The sequence below is a fragment of the Lathyrus oleraceus genome, chromosome 4 (assembly GCF_024323335.1).
Source record: "Lathyrus oleraceus cultivar Zhongwan6 chromosome 4, CAAS_Psat_ZW6_1.0, whole genome shotgun sequence".
In the NCBI taxonomy this organism is placed as follows: domain Eukaryota; kingdom Viridiplantae; phylum Streptophyta; class Magnoliopsida; order Fabales; family Fabaceae; genus Lathyrus; species Lathyrus oleraceus.
In genome coordinates, this window is record NC_066582.1 from 196,770,361 (window position 1) to 196,782,122 (window position 11,762).

General features: G+C 37.7%; 1 protein-coding gene across 1 annotated transcript; it reads right to left on the reverse strand.

The window, feature by feature from the left end:
• Positions 1-4,757: 4,757 nt before the first annotated feature.
• LOC127136646 (uncharacterized) lies at positions 4,758-5,837 on the reverse strand. Its single transcript, XM_051063183.1, has one exon. The coding sequence runs from the start codon at positions 5,835-5,837 to the stop codon at positions 4,758-4,760; it is 1,080 nt and encodes a 359-aa protein (XP_050919140.1).
• Positions 5,838-11,762: the final 5,925 nt, after the last annotated feature.

The window sequence follows — 11,762 nt, forward strand, 5'->3', positions numbered from 1 at the left end:
GTGGAATTATTTGCTCTGCATGTGTATGAGCTTATTTTAGAATGAGCTTTTGAAAAAAAAGTGTAAAAAGAAAAGAAACTTTTGCCATTTTTATTTTAGTGAAAAAGTAAAAATAACATAAATAAAAGGGATCTTGATTTTGAATGTAAAAACTGCCTTTCATTTTTATCCACATGCCTCTAGAAAGGGAAAGGGATGAGAAAAACAAAATACATTACATCTCTTTTTAAAAGACCATAACGACTACATTAGAGGTCCAATTGTCTAGCTTAAATCCAGGAGGACATTTGTCGATGAATCCAGAAACTATTGGCTTGTTGAAGCTTGTACCATCCATCAGTGCTATGGAAAGATCACACGGGTAGCCTCCGCTGCTAAACCAAACTGGATTGAACTTCTTGAGCCCTCTTGCACTTGGATGACGAGAAGCAAGATGGTAACCAAGACCAAAGCAGTAATTCTTTTCATCTACTTTCATAATCTGGCCCCAACCGGAGAGAGAGCCCTTCTCAAGGGTCTTCTTAGCACTCCTTGCTGAGGATAACACCACAATTGTTGACTGACTTTGATTGACGTTAGTAGATTTGACATCCTTGAAGTCCAAACATTGGAAAGGGACCTCAGGTTACCTTTCATTTGTCTCAACATATCAAAAGGATGACAACTCACTGATCACAAAGTCCTCCTCACCACAGAAAATCACAATCTTGTCTCCAACCAAGAACTTCAATTTCTGATGCAAAGTGGATGTTAGTGCACCAACAACATGAATCCACAAACTCCCTAATAGGCAGCTGTAAGTAGGATGAATGTCTATTACTTGAAAAGTAACAGTGAACTGGTGAGGACCCACACAGATTGGCAAGTCCACCTCTCCAATGACTTCCCTCATTGATTCGTCAAAAGATTGTACAATCAATGCACTAGCCTGCATCTCTGGTCCTTTAAATTGCAATTGACTAAATGTGCTCTTTGGAAACACATTGAGTGAAGAGCCTGTATAAACCAGGACCCTAGAGACAAAAGTATATGCGCAAGTAATAGAGATGTGTAAAGCCTTGTTATGATTGTGCTCCTCGCCTGTCAATTCTGCTTCATTGAAACCTAAGTGCCAACTTGCAGTGATGTTATCCACTATATCATCAAATTGTTCAATTGTAATGTCTTGCATCATGTGATCAGTGTTAAGAACTTTTAGTGGAGTCTTGTGGTGAGCCTCTGAACTGAGAGCAATGATAAGATTGAAATCTTGAAAGGAGTTTAACCCAACTGGTCAACAATATTAAAATCACTCTTCTTAATCAACTTAAGAAACTCTTGTCCCTCTTCTGCAGTAATGAGTTGCTCTTATTCTTTGGCTATTTCTTTGCCCTTAGAAGTGGTTGCTTCAATTGTGATACTGGAAGTATCCTTTGACATAAAGGAACTAGGCGTATAAACTGGAGTAGTAGGAACCACCACAGATGCCCTTGCTTGAAGAGGAGAAGTAGGAACTACCACTTGAATAACTTTGGGAGTATACTTTGGTGCAAACACGCGACCGCTTTGGGTCATCCCACATGTACCAGGTATGTTAACAATTTCAGAATCTGAAAAACTGGATCTCTTTTCCACCAAAAAATATAGTTGCATCATATTTCCAGGACACCTCCTTGGAATATTGATAAGGAAAAGGAGCGGGAATATGGATGTTGATGGATTGTATTTTCTTCACTAGAGCCTTAAACTTCTTATTACGGTACACAATCTCGATTGGCTCATTGACATAAACTTCTTCCACGACTCTAGCTCTTACACACTGTAAGACCCCCTGATTCATCAACTCTTGGACATAGCCCTTGAGTTCTTCACATCTATTTAGCTCGGTCTAACAAACACCACAATTGTCATAAACGCTAGTTAAAACACTACGTTTCTGTAAATTTGCTGAAACAACTGATAATGGAGTCTTCAAATCACCCACTAGACTGACCACTTCTATTTCCTCTTCTTCAAGAACTACGTTGACTGTTGGACCACCATGATTGGGAAACAAATTATTTTTCACATTTGGCTTCTCCTTAGTGAAGGACATAATATCTTGATCAATAAGTTCTTGCACTTTGTTCTTGAACACAATACAACCTTCGGTTGAATGCCTAATATATCCTGCATGGAAAGCACAAGACACATTGGGGTTGTGTTTCAGATTATAAGGAAATATTATTAGTGGAATCTCCTTAGGAACAATTCCCCCTACATGCACCAGGTAGGGCAATAACTAACTATATGGCACAAGGATCTTTGTATATTATGCATTCCTTTTATTCTGATTCTGATTCTGTCCCAGATTATGGTGATTCTGATTCTGGTTTCTATTATTCTTTTATTGTTTTTGTGGAGTTTGTCCTTGAGGAGGTTGTTGTTGTTGCGGAGCCTGGGGAGGCTACAAAAATTGTGGTTGTTACTAGAAAGGTTGTTGTTGGAACTGAGTGGCAGCCACATATGGGTAAGGAAAGTACGACGTAGGTGCCACAAGATCTTGGTATTGAGGAACAATTGTCGTCACAACATTTTTTTCTCTTTCCTTCTTCTTTGCATAACCACTAAGAGGCTTCTTGGTTGTAGGTTGTTGACTATTATTACCACCAGAAATCTTTCCTGATTTCAGCCCACTTTCTATCCTTTCTCCAATCACGACTATATCAACAAAGTTGGAAGAAGAACTACCAACCATACTTTCATAGTATAAAACTTGGAGAGATCCCATAAAGATATCCACCAACATAGTATCAAATAAAGAAGGTCTGACTCTTGAAGCCATCTCGCGCCACCTTTGCATGTACTCTTCGAACGTCTCATTAGACCTTTTTGACTGATTCTGTAACTACATATTGTAGAAGCCATATCTAGATTATACTTGTAATAATTCAAGAATGCCTCAAATAAATCTTTCCACATCCTTATCTTCCCTGGTTCTAAATTCATATACCAATCCAATGATGCCCCAGATAGGTTATCTTGGAAGCAATGGATTAGTAACTCATCATTGTCAATATAAGAAGCCATCTTCCTGCAGTACATAGTGATGTGACTACGAGGACAACTCAAACCTTTGTACTTGGGTAAGTCAGGTACCTTAAATTTCTGCGGGAGCACAATATTCAGTACTAAGCACAACTGTCTAGCATTCAAACCATGAGTTGAGAAACCTTCGATAACACGAATTATTTCCTCTAAAAGTTGATACTTTTTAAGCCTGGGTTGATTGAAACCGGGGACCCTTTGAGTAATAACCCTTGGGGGAGGCTGAGCAACATTCCGAGCAGGCGGTGGTTGGAGCATGAATTGTAAATACATTTGATACAACAAAGTAGGGTTCAGAGTCTAAGTATCTGGAGTGCCCTCTTGAGAAAATTGCCCCCAAGTTGCACATTGGGAGTAATTAGTACCCCAATATGAGGATACTGAAGCATAACATTGCTCGGAAATGGTTAAACCATATCATCAGACACATAAGGGTTCAACTAAACTTGTTGAGCAGGAATCTAGAAAGTGATGGGAGGGCCCCTATACTCGGGCTCTTGGTCTTCAATATTGTGAACACTCACAACAGGATGATGAGTCTCTTCCGTTTCAAACCCTTGAGCAGAGAAGTGACTTGACATCTCCAATGGAAAGGCAACAAAATTCCCATTGGAAGAGGGAGCAACGAAAGGCTGGTACGACATGAAAGGATTCCCATTAGCAAACTGTAGAGTGTTGTTAAGAGGAATTCCCTATGGGTAGGAAACAGCAAACCTACTAGGTCCAGTTGGGAAGAGCAGTTAGTTTACAACAACAGGTTAAACAACAGTGTCAACGGGGTCCACCATAACAGGAGTGACTTCAGTAGCAACAATTATAGTAGTAACATCGGTCAGATTGATAACAACAAAATTGTATCTCTAAGCTTGGAGATGTTCCAGGATGGTACCCATCCAACCTTGGAGTTGAGTTAAGGCCTCCCTGGTTGAAGCATTCTCTTGTTCGTATTCAGACATGATTCTCTGTTTGTTGGCTTTGGTGTTATATCAATGTCGAGCTGTCATCTTTCTGAAGAGAATGAAGATGGGCGTAAGCATTTTATTTTTGGATAGAAAAGTGCATATGAATTAATGATATGTTATGCAAAAAGATTTTGATTATTATGTTTTTTTTCAAATAGAATTTTCCAAGGAACCCTCGAGTCTTTATTTGTTGTAAGTAATCATAAAGCATAGGAAATAAAGGCATAAGATAAAACTGATAATGAAAATAACCCTTTTATTCATAACAATCAAACAAAGAGTACAATTATTACAGCTTTGCCCCAAAGGCTACATCAAGTTTGCTCAAAAATAATAATGAAAAAGCCCCCAAAGTATCCATTCAGCAACTATATCAACCACCATTATGCATCCTTGAAGGTATAACCTGAATTGTTCTACTCAAAAGGTCTTGCAGAAACGACTCTTTTTGATCCAAGAGAACTTACAGATGGTGACTGTTCCTTTCCCAATGCATAGCCTCTTGCTGAAGTTGATAAGTATCTTTTCTACTTTTATGTGCTTGATCTTTTAGCCCTTGAATCTCTTTAAAACTCCTGTCGAGTTCTGTTCCGTGTTGAGATAAATAAAACTCCAACTTCTTAGTACAAATTTTTTCTTCTTTCAACTCCTTCTTGCAACTCTCTAACTGTTCGCGAAGCTTCTTAAGCTGATCTCCATCTTGCATGCTTGATATTGTATGTTTGTGAGCTATTTATTCTTGGAAAATATGCTGTCAATAGTCCCTTTTAAAGCGTCACTTACTTTTCTCCTCTTGATTTGCTCCTCTTCAACTTCCTCCACCGCTCGGGATGTCATTGCTATCTTTTGGTTGAGGTTAAGCTCTAAGTCTTCCTTCTCCCTTATAATCCTACCAAGATTAGATCGTAGATTAACATTCTCTTTCTCTAAGATCTTGATAGACTCCTTGAGATTCCCAACCCCGAAAGTAGGAAAAACTATAAGCACAAGCTGTTGGATGTTCATAGATGGCTCAGATGGAAACGAAAACAATTTTTTTTCAACTTTGTCTTTGACCCTATGTGTATAGGCTTCCTTGGCGATGCAATTCTTCTTCCCTAACTCAGACATTCCTTGAAGACGAACCTCCCTCCAAGCTCTGACGATCTTCTTTAGAAACTTTGGGTTGTCAACCCCTTCAAACAAAACAAACTCCTCCACATGCTCGGGATTTAGCTTGCATAGCAACGGGTAACCCAACCGACGTAATGCCAACCTTGGATTATAGTTAATTCCACCCTTTATACATATGAGGGGAAAATTGTGGAAATTTCCATAATTAAGGATGACCTTGACATCGACATAAGCTCTAGAGTACCATAGAATATCTTCAACGGTTAGAGACATGATCCTCTGAGACCATTTGAGATTGTATTTGTTCTCAACGAAAGGACCCTTGTTGGGCAGGTGAGAAATAAACCACCTATAGAGCAAATGAACACAACACATGATAATAACCTTCTTCTTGTGAATCCTTACATGGATGGAGTAGTAAGTGTCAGCAAGAAGCATAGGAACCGAATTCTTGGACAGGAAGATGTGAATAAATGCTAGGTCCACAAAGTCTTCCATACTAGGAAACAACACGATCCCATAGATGAGCAAAGAGAAAACAACATTGAAAGCGTTCCAACTTCCAACATCAGCAAAGGCAGCGACCTTCTCTACCAAAAAATTCAGAGTAAAATCATGAGTTCCACCCTTAGGCTTAAGCTTGAGCTTCACTTCCTTCTTTTCTAAATGCAGAGTTTCGGCTAAAAAATGAGACATGGGTAGTTCCTTGGTACTGATGAAAGGAACCTGATCCTTAATCCCAACCCCCAAGATATGTGAATATTCCTCCAACGTCAGAGATAACTAATAATCCCGAAAAAGTGAAACACCTCATGGGATGGTCATAAAACTACACAAGGGTATTGACTGTTGTAGTGTTCACTTCAGTGTTGAGCATACCTAGGAGGTTCCCAGAGGCCTCATTAAAATCCTCTTTGTGATCCAGAACAAAACGAGTTCCCAATCCCTTCAAAGCTTTCATTCGAGGTTCCATAAACTTGTAATTGAACACACTTCTCCTGCCAGGATTCATGATATCTATGAGTACTTGACAACGGACTAGGCTATCAGATTCCATGGAAATGCATATGCAAAAAGGGTTATATGATGCAATGATTTTTTATGATATGTAAATGATATGAAACAACGTGGCACATTCTGGATAATATAAAGATTATGCTTGATGTGGGTTCAAATGTTCGATGTCACATGAGAAACAGGGTATGTAGGAGCTCGGTTTCCTGCAAAAACCTAATATCCCACTCACAAGTAGGAACTATTCTCCAAAAGATGATCCCTAAAGGCTTCCCAGAGTCACGGAATCTAGTTAAAATACTTTGTCAAAGTGAATTATCACAGGACAAAAGTACCCCTAAGTGAATCTAGTCTGGGTGTGGGTCTCGTGCCAACCCAACGCGCAAAACACAGGATAACACGACTATCCATGAGTCTATCCTGTGTGCATACTCAAGCTCGGGTTTATAGCTTCTCTCAAGTAACATCATCCCAACCCAACAACAGCAAAATATAGATATCTAGAATGGGTTAGCAAATGAATTTCTAAAGCAATAAAGTAAATGCAATAAATAAACATGATGATAAAAGCATGAAAAACTTGAAAATAAACACTCAATAAAACAAGAAAGCAAAGAAAATTGGGCTCAACTCCTTCTAGCAACTATGTTGAAATCCCCAACAGAGTCACCAGCTGAAGCCAGACGGGAATGTACTCAAATGCTTCGCACGCTCGAACATACAATATAGTCGCCATTGAACTTTATTTATCCCAAAAGAGGGAAAGGAAAATATCGATAAAACCCAAGGGGAACAGAGAAATGGGTAAGGAATTCGATTATGCAAGGGGAAGGTATTAGCACCCCTCACATCCATGGTACTCCATGGGAACCATTTTGAATGCTCTTGCTTGGATGAGTGTTGCTATCTTCATGTACCTACAAAACAAAAAATGGATTAGAGAGAGAGTGCTCAAGAAGGATTGGGCCTCTCATGCCTACGTATTCTCATAGTGAAATGAGAAAGTCAAAGTATATTAGTTCATGGAACCAGAGAAAGAAAGAGGGAAAAGAAAGAAAAATGCTTGCCAAGGATTCCTATCCTTGTGCCTACGTATCCTCATAGTGCAATGAGGAAGTTAGAGCTTCTTAGTTCATAGGACTAGGACTGGGAAAAATATAAGATTGAGGGTGGTGTTTAAACCAAGATATGAGGTGTATAACCATAAAAGTATCAATCCAAGTTGTGGTGTTTAAACCAAAGGGAAAAGGAAAGTGGTGTTTAAATCAAGAAAGGAGGTATGTCCCAAAAGGAAGGGGTTTAAACATAAAGGTGTGTCCCAAAAGGAAGGAAAGGTATATAACTAATGAAGGTGTCAACCTGAATTGTGGTGTCAAAACCAAGAAAGGGAACGAGGTTAACCATATAGGTGTGTCCCAAAGGAAGGGGGTTAACCATAAAGGTGTGTCCCAAAAGGCAGGAAATTACAATGGTGTTTAAACCAAAAGGAGTTTAAAGAAGGAGCCACATGGCTAGAGCAGACTTGACAGTGAATTGACTTGAATTGCACTAAAGTATATGAATAGAGGTGAATACTCAGAGCAAACGGGTCATTCGTCCCGTACCTAAAACATTCAAAATAAGGATAAGAATGCTCCCTCTCACCCTTTCTCTATTGCTTAAGGCTCATGGCATGCAATCCTTGTCAACGTCTAACAAGTTGTTGAAGAAGGTTCTTAGAAATTCTATGCGGGGATGGGGAATATGATTGATGCCTTGAATGGTGCTTGAGGTCTTGTACTTGATGAGAGGCTGAAGCTCCTAAGTAGCAGAGACAAGTCCCATCAAGTGACCAAGAGACTTATGGTCACTTGACAAAGGCAAAGGGAATATGTGAAAAGTAAAAGGATCTATTTGATCATATGGAGTTTGATCAAGCTAAATCAGAAGGGAATGAGATGAATAGAACACACAATGTATGATTATACAAAGACTAGCCTAGGGTCTCATTGTTAGGTAGCCCAAGAGAAAGCCATATGTGTGTAAGAGTGTACTAAGCCATGTGTGTTTAATGTGTGCTAACCTAAACAGATGAATGTGATAAGTAGATGCATAAGGCAAATGAACCATAAACAAGATGACAAGGTCATAAGTTCAACATTTCAATAGTAGGTCAAAGTGACCTAGGTCACTGAGTCCTAAATCACTCCAGATCAAGCAAAGGTCCAAGGTCCTAAGTCTAAAGTCCAAAGTACAGAGTGGGCATCATCACTCCAAGTCAAGCTTATGTCTTAAGGATCAAGTCAATTCATTTTATCATGTTTTAATTCATTGAGATTGTCAAGCAGATCAAATATAATATAAGAAGTAACATATGAATAAGACAAGATGAATAATGTATGAAGTGAGATGATGAGTAATGAGACATAAAAGCAAATTTCTTAAAGTAAAGGCATAAAAGTAAATGACTTGAATTAAATGACAAGAATTAAATGAAAATAAAGTAAAGTCAATTATTAATGATGATATTTAATGGTTAATTGATTATGTCGGGATAATTTAGTGTTGTGTTAAGCAATCATAAGTAGACTTATAGAGAAGCCATACCTATATGAGGCTCGGCAATAACAATTTATGTGTCAAACATGTTAGATAATTAACATAAGTTAATCTCCTAAAACATGTAACACAATGATCAAGCAAAAGAAGAAGGAAGATGAAGAACAAATAGCAAAGTGAAAGCCAACTCAAGTGCTTGACCTATGATCCACTATCAATCAAATCAAGGGACCCAAACATATGGCTTAATAAGGGATAACCTATCATTGATTTAAAGTGTAAAAAATGATCACATGGTCATTTATCAACATGTTTGAATTAATTTTAAGTCCATATATGGATAACTTGAAATATAGAAGCATTGATCAACCAAGTCAACAACCCAAGTCAAAACATCAAGTGCATCAAAAATCAACAAAAATGGTATTTAAAAAATGATTAAAATGGAAATTAAAGAGAAAATCCCAAACTATGATCAAATAAGTTCAAAAAGGGTTGCAAAAATTAAACAAAGTCTCAAATTTTGCATATAAATGGATCTCAAAAGTTGGATGCAAAAAGGTTTTGAAATGCTTAAAAAATAAATTGGAAAAGGAAATTTAAATTAAAATGAAATAAAAATATTAATAAATGCAAAAATGATTTCAAAAAATATGAAAAAAATGTATGTGATGCAAAATATTTTTAAATATTTTGTGTAGAATATTTGGATAAAAATGTTTAAATATAAGAGAGAAATTAAATTGAAAAGAAAAGGAATAAAATAAAATAAGGATTAGGGCGTCAATAGCTACTAAATTGAAAAATGCGCGTGGAAGGCTGTGATTGGCCAGATTTTGAAATTGGCACCAAAACACGCGCAACCTCACTTCGTCTTCAACCTTGGATTCGATTTCTGAAAATCATGAACTCGTGTTTTTAACAACACCCAAGCATGGAGTTAGCTTCACAACACATCATCGTTCATGTTTCCCTACATCAGAGTCATTGATTGGCTATGAGCATGAAGAAGTTTGCTCAAGAACACTAAAAACCCTAAGTGTTCAAAGTAAAATTTATGACTAATACGAAATCTAAAATAATGGTAGGAGAGGGCTTTTGATCAGTTGAATAAGGTGAAGAGTGTAGTAACTTGTTTGCTCAAAGATTTAACTCGTAACTACCTTTCCAGTTGAAGCTTCGAAGGTCAACAATGGCAGAAATGGGGAGAACGATACAAGAGGTTTCAAGGTAAAGTGATGATACAGTTAGCTTAGACGATGCCGATGAAGCTTTCTGAGCAAATATTTGATGTTGAAAGAGCTTGAATTGAGGGAACCATAAACTAATTTTTAAGGGATATTGGGTTTCAGTGAGGCAAGAATTTTCTTACTTTTCAAGCTTGCAAATGAAGGCAAATCACTTTCCTTTTTTTGTGGAAATGAAATGGGAAGCCCACACATGCCAAATAGATTTGAATTCGTGTGAATTAGGGTTGAAAAATTGTCAAATGGTGCTCCTGTGAGATGAAGCATGGAATGTGTGATTTGATGATGAAACCTGGTCGTTTTCAGCTTGTTTGCATGCATTTTGGTGTCACGAATGAGTTGCACATGTGCAAGTGTTCCCAAGATGCAAAATGACTTGTAATTGCAAATTCTGGGCATCGGGAAAAACAGAGTTCAACATGCCATGTTTGAAGCTAGGCCAAATGGAATCCACTCGTGCGTTTTATGATATTCTTTGTGCCTTTTGTTCATTTCATTTCCATAAATTAAATGTAAAAAGAACCAAATCAAAAGGAGATCTGAGGTGAAAATGGTAAGTGTTGGAAGTTAAGGTCGTGACATGCCTTCTAGGTCAGGCATTTGGTCAACCAGTCTTGGCATATTTTAGGCATTTTGAGGTTCCAAGTTCATGACACCATAAATTTTCATTCCCTCATGCATTTTTAGCCAAACTTGGGCCAAATGATCTTTGACATAATCTTAACAAAATGCAAAAGGAATGGAATCAAAAGGGTACTTGAGCTGAAAATGCCATGGTTGTCAAATGAGGGGCATGACAAGGTTTTGACCTATTTTGGCAACTTGGACTTTTCCAAAATTGAGGTCTTTAGGGGTTGAATTGATGCATGAGCCTTGAAGAAAAGTTGTATAGGAACTCCTTAGGAACATTTAGCTCAAATAAGCTTGTCAATAGGTTGAAAATTGAAGAAGTTATGGGCTTTGGACCAAAAGTGAGCCATTCTTGCAAATTAGGCCAACCAAACTTGTGCCAACTTGTGCAAACTTGAAGCTTCCTTACATCCCAATCCAAAATGACGATGGATTCAAAATACCTTTAATTTAACTTGATTAAGGCTTGAATGATCTTGTGGATATCTTGATGATTTGATGAAATGGCATGGAAATAAACACATGAACCAACCTTGAATCAAATGACCAATACTTGCATCTTCCTTGACCAAAGTGACCTTTGTTTTACCTTGAATTGAGGCACGATAACCTACACGAATAAAGGAATAAAAAAGTACCATCTCTTATGATGCTTTGGTTAGTTAAAAAGTGAAACAAAGTAAAAACCCTACTGTTAAGAATAAACAAAGAATGTGGCCATGCTTGTGAGCAAATGACCAAATGTAATGGTCCGACTAATATTATGATAATGCATGATATGATGCCATGTATGCAAATGAAACAAATAAAAATGGAGGAAAAGGGAGGGTAAATTTTGGGGTATGATACAAGTATCCCAAATTCCCTTCGAATGTTGAAAAATGGTTCAGTCGCAAGAGATTTTGTAAAGATATCCGCAAGTTGATTTTTGCTATCAACATGCTCAAACACGACATCTCCTTTATCAACATGGTCACGTAGGAAATGGTGTCGGATCTCAATATGCTTAGTGCGAGAGTGTAGTACCAGATTTTTGGTTATATTAATAGCACTAGTGTTGTCGCACATAATAGGAATATGTTGTATTTTAATATCAAAATCGAGTAGTTGTTGTTTGAGCCACAAAAATTGAGCATAATAACTACCATCCGCTACATATTCTCGCCTCGACAGTTGACAAAGCAATGAAAAC

Bases quoted from the DNA above. Each gene is read 5' to 3' on its own strand.
- LOC127136646 (XM_051063183.1), bottom strand. From the start codon at position 5,837: ATGTCTCATTTTTTAGCCGAAACTCTGCATTTAGAAAAGAAGGAAGTG.